The following is a 12,271-nucleotide window of genomic DNA, read 5'->3' as shown; positions in this document are numbered from 1 at the left end:
CATTCTCAGCAAAAGTATATCGACTTCCCACGTCAGGACCCCGTACAAAAAGGGGCCGCGTCCTGACCCCTCCCCCACCGAGCCATTTATCCGCCGAGCGCCCTTCCCGCTCGGCTCTGAATACGCCAGGATGAACGGCGGAAATATAATTAAGGCGGCGAGCGACGGCGAAGGCGAAGAATGGAGACGACATCAGGCTAATTTCACACCCAGCTCGGCGACGGACGCGTCCCGGGCGCTACGCAGATCAAAGTGCGCCGGCAGAAGCTAAAAAAGCGACTTAAGCACGCTAATCTCCAGGACAAATATATTTTAATCTTGTTAGAATACAAGTTAATGCTGAACTCAACTGCACCACAGCTGATGTTTGTTAGAGACACAAATTCAGGCTCCGGGTCAGGAATTTTGGAACGGGCGCTCGGTTATTCAGGGCGTCAGAAGGAACCCGGGGTTCTCCTCTCGCTCGGTCGCCCGGCGCACATACAGAATGAGGCTCTGCACCTCGGTAACCCTTGATCTCTCATGGATTTAGGCTTAAGTCGGCTGGCCGAGCACAAAAGAGAAAAGCCACTTTCTTCACCCGCGACATTTAGGAACGCAAACGCAGCTTCCTGCAGCCCCAAAAGAAAAGAGGGCGAGGAAAGAGGAGATCAGAGGCGTTCATTACAAACGCTGTTGTGCTGAAAGTGAGAAAACGGCGACGGCAGCGGTACACACTTCTGTATGACCAAAAGTATTTGGACACCTGACTGTGAGCTTGTCGGACGTCTCGTCTCAAAAACAAACTTTATTAAAACATTTCTGGCTTTTATCCGAAGCGACTTACAATTGTGACCTTATACATCGCAAGCAATTGAGAGATAAGGGCCTTGTTTAGGGGCCCAACATAAAAGCGACTCAGCATTCCCCAAAATTCAGATTCATGATGATTTCGGCTCCCGGTAAGTCAGGCGTGCTGTTGCACCACCGTATAACGGAGAGTCGACGATCAGAAGACTTCAGCCAACATTCAGACTCTTTATTTAAATATTAAAAGTCTTTATTTTTATTTAGTAAAACACTATCACATCTCCCTAACGACAGCTTCATAAAGTCCATATTAATACAGTTAATGACGGTTTTGCTCCTTTTAAAACCAGGTTCACCGTCTGATCAAGGTCCAGGTTCTGAGGTTAGAGCTCGGCGTGCTGGAACTCGGAGCGTTTACAGAAACCTGAAGATAAAAACAACAACAATCACCTTCAGTTACAAACACTCACAGCACAAGAGCTTCAAATCAAATGATCATTTCAAGATATAAAGGGTCTGTCTGAAAACCTCCCGAGAAAAGGGCATGTCTAAATTCCTTATAAGATTCCTTAAAATGCTTCTACTGAGGCGCCTTAATTCTGAGTGATAATCTGACTGCTTTGCTTCAGACGCTCCCTTGTTATTCAAAGTCCATATAAACACAGGCCGACACCTTTGGGCTGAAATGGAACACCGACTGTGAGCTCGGCCTTCCAGTCCAACATCCTCATGACTTCAGATGTGGTGCTTAAATCGGCGGGGCATAAATTCCATCTCACACACTGCTAAAGATGATTCAGATTCATTCATTCATGTGGTATTATCATACACTCATTCACATTCACTAACTGATTTATCCTGGTCAGGGCTGCTGTGGCTCCTGCACCACCCGGAAACACCGGGTGCAGGGCGAGACAAGGACAGCAGTATATTACAGGGCACACATACAGTCGCACACATACACAGACACACACACTCACAGATATACACACATACACACACACACGTACACATGCACATACACACACTCATACATACACACACACAAAAACACACAGATACACACACACACTCATACATACACACAGATACACACACACTCACAGATATACACACATACACACAGATACAGACACACACACACATGTACACATGCACATACACACACTCATACATACACACACACACACACATGTACACATGCACATACACACACTCATACATACACACACACAAACACACAGATACACACACACACACTCACAGATACACACACACACTTTCTCTACAGGGAACAGAATTAGTTTTTACAATTTTGACGATTAAACGTCATTATTCTTTTACACAACCCTCATATTATACTTCTATTTACCAAATATTAATCAAAAATTAATTAATAATTAATAATCAATAAATTAATACCAAAAATTAAATAACAGAACTTTGTTTCTTGTAGAAAAGTTTGCACTTATTGTTACCTAACTAACACAGTTATCATAGTAATTAACACTTAATATATATATAAATAATTACCAATTTTAATTAAACATTCTAATTTTATTTTTGAGAGAATAATTCAGCTTTAAATGGAATTAATTAATGAACTAAAATGGTTTTAGGTGGTGTTTTAAACCCGCTGTAAATCTGCTCTGTAGTAAATAAACATGTTTGATTTTGTTGTTTTCATTAAATTTGATTTTATTTCTTCAGTATCTCAGGCTGCTCACGTTGTTTTATCTTTATATTATGTTTACATACATACCAGATAATATTATATAGTTTTGTGTTATTAAATCGTGTTTTGGGGCGACAGGATCTGTCATTGTTATTATTTATAAACAATAACTGTTAGCATCAAGACAGAATTTATTTAGAGAAAGTTACACAAAAACTGGAATAAATCTAAAAGTTTGATGTAGGTGGCGTGCGTGTGTGTGTGTGTGTGCGCGAGTGTATGTGAGTGTATGTGAGTGTGTGTGTGTGTGTGTGTACCTGACACTTGGCTGCACAGTCTCTGAGCCACGTCCTCGCCGTGGTGGTTCTCCTGTGTGAACAGTGAGATGATTTCCTCCTCCAGCTCCTCCACGATGTTCTCACACTGCAGGAGAGTCCAGTCACGTTACACTCGCTAACTCACACCCGCTAACTCACTCACACTCGCTAACTCACACCCGCCGGCAGCCATCTTTAGCATGCTAGCATAAACATGGCTGCCATCTTGAAAAGCTTCAGCAGGTGAACAAGTTCAAAGTTCATTTAAATCAGGAGCAACCAAACATGTGCAAACACACACACACACACACACACACACCACAGCACAGCACAGCACATACATACCAAACACACACAAACACATACTAAAGACAAACACACACCACACACACAAGCACATAAATATCAAACACACACACACACACACACACACACAAACACATACTAAAGACAAACACACACCACACACAAGCACATAAATATCAAACACACACACACACACACACACACACACACACACAAACACATACTAAAGACAAACACACACCACACACACAAGCACATAAATATCAAACACACACACACACACACACACACACACCACAGCACAGCACAGCACATACATACCAAACACACACAAACACATACTAAAGACAAACACACACCACACACACAAGCACATAAATATCAAACACACACACACACACACACACACACACACACACACACACACACAAACACATACTAAAGACAAACACACACCACACACACAAGCACATAAATATCAAACACACACACACACACACACACACACACACACACCACAGCACAGCACATACATACCAAACACACACAAACACATACTAAAGACAAACACACACCACACACAAGCACATAAATATCAAACACACACACACACACACACACACCTACATACTAAACATTCACACACAAAGACCAAAGACACACACATAGTAATTTTAGTGAATTATTAATAATGTGATGAATGTTTTGAAGGTTAATAATGATTTAATGTATCATAATAAATGTATTTAATGGAATTACAAAAACAATGTTTTATTAGTAAAGCTGAAGTTCTGTTTACTGTTCTGTAGATGCATTAGAACACGGATCAGGTTCTAAATCACACACAGGCTTCTCCTAAGAGGAAACGATCAGTGTACATTTATATTTTTATTATATCAATAATATGTGTACTTTTAATTTGTAATTACACATTAATAAGCTTACTGAAAGAAACCTCTATATAAAATAATTATAGTAATATTATATATTTTTTATTAAGTTTGTTATTTAGGATATAGAAACTTCTCAAATTTTTATCCAGAACAAAATAAAAAAAACTTTAATTAAATCAATTAAATAAAATACATTTTAATTAAATAAAATTAAATAAAATACATTTTCATTAAATAAAATGAAACACAAATGAAAGTGATACGTTATACCAGCCCTAAGTTGAATAAATATGTATTTTAAAAAATACTTTATTGATGTATTTAATGTTTTGATTTAATTAATTTATAATAAAATAATTTAGAATAAATGATGTAATAACTGGGTGAACATAATTTAAAGTAAACAGTAAATAAATAAAAAAGCATTTACGGTTTATATTAGAAATTAAGTTTTAGGTTTTAATCTTCAGAAACTCAGATTTTCACTTCTGATCTAAAACAAACTTCTTTATAAAGACCCAAAAACTTCCCTCTAAAATAAAAGTCACTTCCTAATCAAGAGTGTAAAAATAAAAGCTGTAAATCAGTCCTGATACTTTTACACATATTAAAACTGTCGTAAACTAAATTTTTCTTTAAATTTAAATCACTAAATTAAACATTTTCTTTGAATTTATAAATCAAAATGTTACATCTTTAGAAAACTACAAACATGAATTTAATCTGTATTTGAAACATAAATGTAAATGATAATTAATAGAACATAAATATAATGCTAAAAATATTCTTTATATTTTATAATTAAAACAAACTTGAATGGTTTTAATATACAAGTTTTGAAAATAATAATTTTAAAAGTGATTTTTAGACACTTAAAACTTATTTCAAAAATAAAAGTTAAAATATAAATAAAGAATAAGTTTAAGTACTTACAGCAAATTTGAGCGAGTCTGATCCCTCCGGTCCTGTAAATTTAAAATGTGTTAAATCTGGAAAGTTCCCGGCGTCCCCTCCTCTGGGGGCGAAGCGTCTGTAGCTCTGGCGTTTGGTGTCTGGATCCTCGTACAGGGCGTAATCGCTCATGTTATTACACACGCCGTCCAGCAGCTCCGACAGGTGAGTCTCTGACCTGGCCAGAGGAACCTGGAGAACCACCGAAAATCACCGTTTAATATTAATAATGATAATAATAAAGGTCACGGGGGGTCACACGGACGACCTCTTCCTTCCGCTCTGATTGAATAGGGGCGAGCGTTTGGGCTGTGCACCCCGCCGACTTTTAACCTGCGCTGCTAAAAAGTTGCTGAAGGGAACCAGGCGGTGGCGTCTAGACAGGTCAAGGTGCAGCGCTGCTCTCGCCCCAGCTGGCCTCCCCCGGAACGACGTAGGGGAAGGGGGCAGGAGAAGAGAATGGGGTGCTGCCCGGGGGGTAAGGGGCGAGGAGGGGCGGTTGTCAACAGCAGCCAAGTGCAGGGTAAACAGCGCTCTCTCCTCTCCACCCTCGGCTGATCAAAGCAGGAAGTTCCTCCCTGTCAGGCCACAGAAAGGGGAGCAGGGGTGAGAGCGGGGGGGGGGGGGGGGGGGGGGTTGTTTGGGTATTTAGGAAGGGGGCATGAACCGAGAAGCAGGTTGTGGACGAGCTGGTTTGGTGCCACGTCCGCATGACCCCGACTGCCCTCTTTCACACGCAGTACGGACGTTTCCGGTCCCGCTCGGAACATTCTGGAGGGTTTTTTGGCTGCCCCCTCCCTCCCCCAGGCACCTTCTTGTGTTTCTCTGAGGATCCAAAACACAAAGAAGCTTCCGTGGCTCACCGCCATCTGGTCACAAAATAAGACAAAAGGTCCCGGGGAAGGACACGGACCCGCGCCCATCCGCCCATCCCCGATTTTAATTAAAAAATAAATGAAAGCCGGATGAACAGAAGCCAGGAGATAAGAGACGATACCATCGACCCAGAGGCGTGAATTTGGGATTCACTGGCACCACAGGGTGATTTAAATAAAAAAACAGTCATGATATGTCATAGCTCTGAATCCTATCAGCGCCGAACATCGTGGACAGGTCGGGATGATACGGGATCAAATAATCATCACTAATATTCATCTGAACGGAGGAGTGAGGACGGAAATATTCAGCAGTTCAGAGAATTACAGACGACTGTAGTGATCATCACATAAAAACCCTCGATATGTATTATATAATTATAATTGACTTTTATTTAATCAATTTCAAGATGCTGGAACCACTGGAACCATTTTTGTTGATTAAATTCTTGGATTCATTTTAGCCATCCAGAACAATCTGTGTTTTCTTTCTCACCTTGGCAAAGAGACAACTGTTCCAGGCCCAAAAAACAGAGAACATCTCACCCAATCAAACAGCAGATCCAAGTTACTAAACCCGCCAGCAAAATCATTTCTGCACAATTTACCACAAAAATAAAAAGTAAAAGGATGTAAAATTTCAGCTCGTGTGTCGCGGGTGCTTTCAGGAGCGCAGGTCGTGCAGCGCCGGAAACGGAGAGGAATTAAAATCGGCGCTCGCAACAGTCGGAGGGGTTTGAATAGAACCCGTCAATAAAGAATTCCTGCTGAAATAAAGGACGGGGGGGTGCAGGGGGTGAAGAAGCCTGGGTTAAGAAAAGGGAGAAGGTTTGAAGATGCCACCCTTCACCGACTCCGGCCAATGAAAGAGCCGGCGGCATCTGAACAGCACGGAGTCACTCGCTCAAATCCCACGAAAAAAAGGTGGAAATACTTGCAACATGATTATTTAATATCAATATTTTATTCTTCTTACGATCGATAAGGTGAAAATATTATGAGACACGATGAAACTGAGCAGATCTGATGTTGATAAACTCTTTTCTTACACACAGCGCAAAAACGATGCCAACAAAGTCCAGAAATGGCAAAAAGAAAAGGTGAGCTGAGGTCTGTAGAAGAATTTATTTATTTGGGTTTTAACCCAAATATGTTTACCACATATTTATGATTTAATGGTAAAATAGGTTTTATGTTACTGTCCGTTTTATTTGTCGTTATATTTTGCACCATTTTATGTTTTATTTTTTATTTTTATGGCTCTCAGTGGTTAAAGTACTGGACTAGTAATCAGCAGGTTGCCGGTTCAAGCCCCACCACAGTTGGGCCCCTGAGCAAGGCCCCTAACCTTCAATTGCTTGATTCGTGTTCAGTCATACCTATAAGTCGTTTTGGATAAAAGCTACCGCTAAATGCAGCAAATGTAAATGTTTGGACGCTGGGGTCAGAGCGCAGGGTCAGTTATTATAATTGCCTCGCTCAGGGGTCCAACATTGGCTGCTATATAGCAGAGGCCGGATTTGAACCGACAATCTTCCGATTGATATCCACTAGGTGACCGCTGTCCCCACAGAGCTGACCCGCCGTCCACACCCTTCTTCTGTTGAAATCCTGTGGTGCATCACGATGCGACCGGACGCAACCGAGAAGGAAGAAATGACTTTACAGAGGATCTAAAAGGAGAGACGGTGTGATGAACACGGGGTCAGATCTGGTAAGAGGTCAGGGCACATGGTGAGGAATCCTGCAGCTCCTCACCAAACAGAAGACCCCTCCCAACCCAACACCCCCCCCCCCCACACACACACACACACACTATTGTTGTGCTCGTAATGAACATTTGTTTTAAACCGCGCAGCCTCGCAGCATTTACAGCATCATTGTTCCCCCCCCCGACAGAAGCACTCCAAACATCTTGAGCAATTATGCACCAACGCAGCTAATTAAGTGCAAACGTTCATCCCGATCTGGGCACCCGAAAACACAGAGCATGGGGTAAAAACACACCCCACACTCACCTGTTTACATAATCAACCAGATTTAAGTGGAAACAAAGCAGCTATACAACTACAGACACGTTTCTGAGAGGTGAGAGGTAATTAAAGTACCCGGAGTTCATCCATATGGAAAAACACACACCGTCCACCCGTCACCAATCCTAAATATTCAAAAACACTGACCACACATGACCAAAAACCATGTTTACTTGTTCACTTTAAAAGAGGGGCTTGTTTGATTGGACAGCAGCTTATAAATTCATAAATGTGTAAAGCTGGCTTGACAGTGGGCAGAGCCAAAACTCATACAGGCAAGATTAAGGTATTTAGTGGCTCATGGATTACATCTGATCATGTGATATAAAATTCTCTTAACAAATAGCTCAGCTTCATTTTTATGGATCTTAATTCCATGATGGAATTTAAATTTTATTTTCCAAAATAAATAAATTCGTTTTATTATTTTGGGCTAACATTTGATGTTGCTCAGTTTGGGAAACAGCGATTTATGGTTTTATTGATTATGTGTGTTCTAAAGCTGAATTATTAACACTAAAGCAAGATGAAAAACTTGTAAGGCTAAAAAATTATCTACATTTTTCAGATTTTATAAAATGAAATTTATTTATAAAATATGGCTTTTATGATGTGTACCAAAGCTGAAGAACAAAAACACACCGGTTTCAGTCCCCCGCCGGAAATTCAGGCCTGAGTAAACACTTGTTATTGGTCGGTGGCTACGAAGAGGAGATTAACCCTGGATCAATAGGCGAGCGGGACACCTAATGACGCTCCCTGGATAGCAGGGGTCAGGGCTCCGAGTTCATTGGGTCTGACCTTTAAATACTGACAACGTGGTTAAGAGGAAACAGTTCAAACTGCCCTCCTTAACCACAGCGAGCGTCACGGCCGGCCAGAACTGCACAGGCCATCGGGGGGAGAGAAGAGTACCAGATTAACATCAATACAAAGAAACTGAACTGATTATTAATCTGATTAATTTATCAACGTGACTAGAGGTCAGTCACAGACAGACGTTAGAATGGAATTATTTTTGTTTTTTGAGACGAATCCAGCTTCTAATGTAGAAATTTGTTCTAGTTTTAAAGTAAATTACCTTTTTATCGGTGAGGCTTCCATCAGGGTTGAGTCTGAATCCTCCCACACTGACGGTCTTCTTCGGATCGATCAGGCTGATGGAGTGCAGCAGCTCATCAGTAATCGCCATGCAGGCTAACGGAGAAACGTCATCATTACAGCATGACCGGGTCCGTTACCGTACGCTAGCACCAGAACAGTAACAGTAATAGTAATAGTAGTAATAATAGTAATAACAGTAGTAGTAGTTGTAATAGTCATAGTAGTGTTAATAGTAGTCATAACAGTAGTAGTAATAGTAGTATTAGTAGCAGTGGTAATAAAAGTACTAGTGGTAGTATTATTAGCAGTAGCAGTAGTAGTAATAGTAGTAGTAGTAGTGGTAGTAACAGAATAGTATTGGTGGTAATAGGAGCAGCAGCAGTAGTGTTAGTAATAACAGTAGTAGTAGTAGTAATAGTAGCAAAAGTATTAGTTATATTGTTGTAGTAATAATAATAATAATAATAATAATAATAATAATAGTAGTGTAACAGTAGTAGTAGCAGTAGTAGTAGTAGTAACAGTGGTAATAATAGTACTAGTAGTAGCAGTATCAGTTGTATTAGTAGTAGTAATAGTAGTAGTATTAGTAGTAATAGTAACAGAAGTATTAGTAATAATAGTAGTGGTAGGGATCTGGGCTCGTTCTCACCTGAACAATACATAACTTCGTCTTTCTTCCCCTCTGCTGTTCCACCAACACCGACCATCACAACAAGTACAAACCCAAACCATGGGAACATGTTAAACTCCTGCAGAGAGGAGAAAAACAAGAGACAAGGCATTACAGGATGCAAACAGCATGAAAAACACAAACTGCAAACTGCTTCTGCCTCTGAGTATTGAATGTTTGTGTGTAACTGTTGTTTCTGCTTTCAGGTCGTCCCACAACTCTGTGAGTAAACAAAGCTTTGAGTAATGCAGTACATGCTTAGACAATTAAAAACAGAACAGCACATAATACAGTGGTAAACTTCATTATACGTATGTTCTAAATTTCACTGTATTGAGCAGAACACTCACGAACAGCCGACATTTGTGTGATTATTTGCATCTTACTGTTAATTTACATTCACAAACAGATAAAGAGTTAAACTGCTCATTAAAAATGTAAATTTAGAGACAATATCATAACGGATTCAAACAGACGAGCAACATGAGAGTTTATAGACGTTAAAATACTTAGAATTACACATAACAGCAGCTACAGACTGATTAGCATCCCCTAAAATACGATATATATATAAATAAGAAGAAGAATGGCATGTCCTTCTAGAAAGATATATGCTATAGCTTTAATATTTTGGTTAAATACTACCCAGCCCTATAATGCTATAGTGTAATCGTTTTATGAACCAGGACTAAACAACAGCACTTATCATGATGTCACTACACCATCTTTGCTTTGTGATGGTTGGCTGCACAAGTGGGTCAGCTTTCTCTGGTGCCCTTTGTCTTGCGTCGCCTGTAGTGGACTCACCCCTGATAATGTTCATGTAAAAACTTCAAGCTGGACTACAAGTTCCAAGGCCACATCATGACTAGCATCTCTGGCCCTGACCTGCATTTAGGAAATGATTAACCATGTCAGAGTTAAAACCTACTCAGGGTCCCAAATGTTGGAGAGGAACTGGCGCCCCCAGTTGATCAACCACCAGACTCACTAAATATTTTCTGCTCTTGGTTGAACACTCGCATGTAAAACGTGTTAATGAGCTAATCTGGAAATAATAATGAATCAGGAGCTGCTGAAACTTAGGTGACACTGTCCACAGTCAAGCCAGCTTGTCACTGCTCTAGCCTTAGAAGCCCCTGCTTGTTCTTGTTATGTCTGACCAAGCAAACCACTTTCCTCTGAGTATCAGGTGAAAGTTTGGGTTTTCTTGCAAAAGCCTTTGCTAAGAGACAACTGTTCCATGTACTTCGTAATGAATGCAGTCATGTATTTATATTAATATGGGCACAGAGAATTCACCAGCTGTGGTCAATTATTATCACTTATGAGGAACTTTGATGCCATTCCACAAATTTAATGGCATTGTAGAACTTTCTACGTGATAATTTAACTAGATGATAAACTAAATTAAGAAATTTAGGACTTTTTCTGTACCTGTAAGCAGGTGCACAAACTATCAACAAGCAAACTGATAAATAGAAATGAGTTCTACACAATAATAGATCATGCAAAGCATGTTAAATATCATATCATTACTACTGCACATGTTGACCTGCTCCAGAACAATCACAATAATCACAATAACTCGAGTTACAGGTGTTGAGCTGCAGGTGATCTTACCTGTCTGATTAATAACAGGTGAGCGACGCAGAAACTTTACACTGAGAGCTAAAACACGAGCTTCTGTATAATGTGAGGCAGTAAAACAGTGCAGTTTGAGCTGATTTAGCTGAACTATTTATACTCTTTGTGTTGGTGAAACCAGTAATGCCAGTTCATGACAGAAACACAGCAGCGCGGTACGTGCTGGACTCTGGCGCTGCCACGACCTACATGCCTCCTGATAGCGCCTGTGATTGACACCAAAGACAGCCAATAGCGTGGCGCGGATAAATTTCCTGACCAATCAGAGCAATGCGTGCATAGAGCGTATAGCATCTAGCGAAGCAATTCGGCCGCGTCCTAAATAGCACCGCAGACCTTATTCCCTGCACACGATTAAGTATATTTTCAGTGTTAAGTGTTCCAAGAATACGCAATTTGGACTGGTACACAAAGCAATGCATTCTGGGTTACAAAAATCTTGCTTGGTCATAATCTTAGTGCGTTTTGTTTATTTTAGCAAACAACACAACGTTTTTCTAGTGCACTTTATAGCAAACATGGTGGTGTTTGGAAGGCGGCTGGTTTTACTCAGGAACGTCTGTCAGATTAGCCTGTTTAATGTCAATTGGCGCCTTTACAAGGTGGCGGTGGGTCCTGGGCCTCCTCCAGGATGTTTTTGTGGGAAAAACCCACGCTGACTCTAGAAGAACATAGAAATTGCAGTCAAAAAATAAGCCCAGATCCCAGGGGCTCTTGTGCATCTCCTATTTTGCGCATTTTATGTCGTAGAAGTACACCAGAACATCATACATATCTGTCCAAATGTGTCCATATCTGTGGCATTGTGCCCAGGTTCATGAAGCTACTGATAAACAGTTGCTGTTCTGACATGGCACCCAGAGGCAGTTTGGAACTTTGTCATTTTTGCACTTGGTCATCTCATTCTGTAGGTTTGTCGGGCTTTATGGCTGAGCAGTTGTTACTCCTCAAAGTTTCCACTTTACAACAGAACACTGACAGGTCACTGGGCAGCTCTAGCTCTTAACC

General features: G+C 40.6%; 1 protein-coding gene across 1 annotated transcript; it reads right to left on the bottom strand.

The window, feature by feature from the left end:
* Positions 1-752: 752 nt before the first annotated feature.
* On the bottom strand, positions 753-11,444 carry cnpy1 (canopy FGF signaling regulator 1). The gene is made up of 6 exons (XM_062987914.1): positions 11,240-11,444; positions 9,596-9,695; positions 8,921-9,036; positions 4,914-5,123; positions 2,782-2,887; positions 753-1,213 (listed from the first exon to the last, which is right to left on the bottom strand). The coding sequence occupies exons 2-6, from the start codon at positions 9,684-9,686 to the stop codon at positions 1,173-1,175; spliced, it is 564 nt and encodes a 187-aa protein (XP_062843984.1). The 5' UTR covers positions 9,687-9,695; positions 11,240-11,444; the 3' UTR covers positions 753-1,172.
* Between the last annotated feature and the right edge of the window lie 827 nt (positions 11,445-12,271).

Source organism: Trichomycterus rosablanca, chromosome 25 (assembly GCF_030014385.1).
Source record: "Trichomycterus rosablanca isolate fTriRos1 chromosome 25, fTriRos1.hap1, whole genome shotgun sequence".
Lineage (NCBI taxonomy): Eukaryota > Metazoa > Chordata > Actinopteri > Siluriformes > Trichomycteridae > Trichomycterus > Trichomycterus rosablanca.
The sequence above is the reverse complement of the archived record's forward strand: the minus strand, read 5'-3'. Positions and strand labels throughout refer to the sequence as shown.

Excerpts from the sequence above, each read along its gene's own strand:
- cnpy1 (XM_062987914.1), bottom strand. The coding sequence starts at position 9,686 with ATGTTCCCATGGTTTGGGTTTGTACTTGTTGTGATGGTCGGTGTTGGT. Across the intron at positions 9,037-9,595 it reads CGAAGTTATGTATTGTTCAG|CCTGCATGGCGATTACTGAT; the intron begins GTGAGAACGAGC and ends TTTCTCCGTTAG. Across the intron at positions 5,124-8,920 it reads GAAGCCTCACCGATAAAAAG|GTTCCTCTGGCCAGGTCAGA; the intron begins GTAATTTACTTT and ends GTGGTTCTCCAG.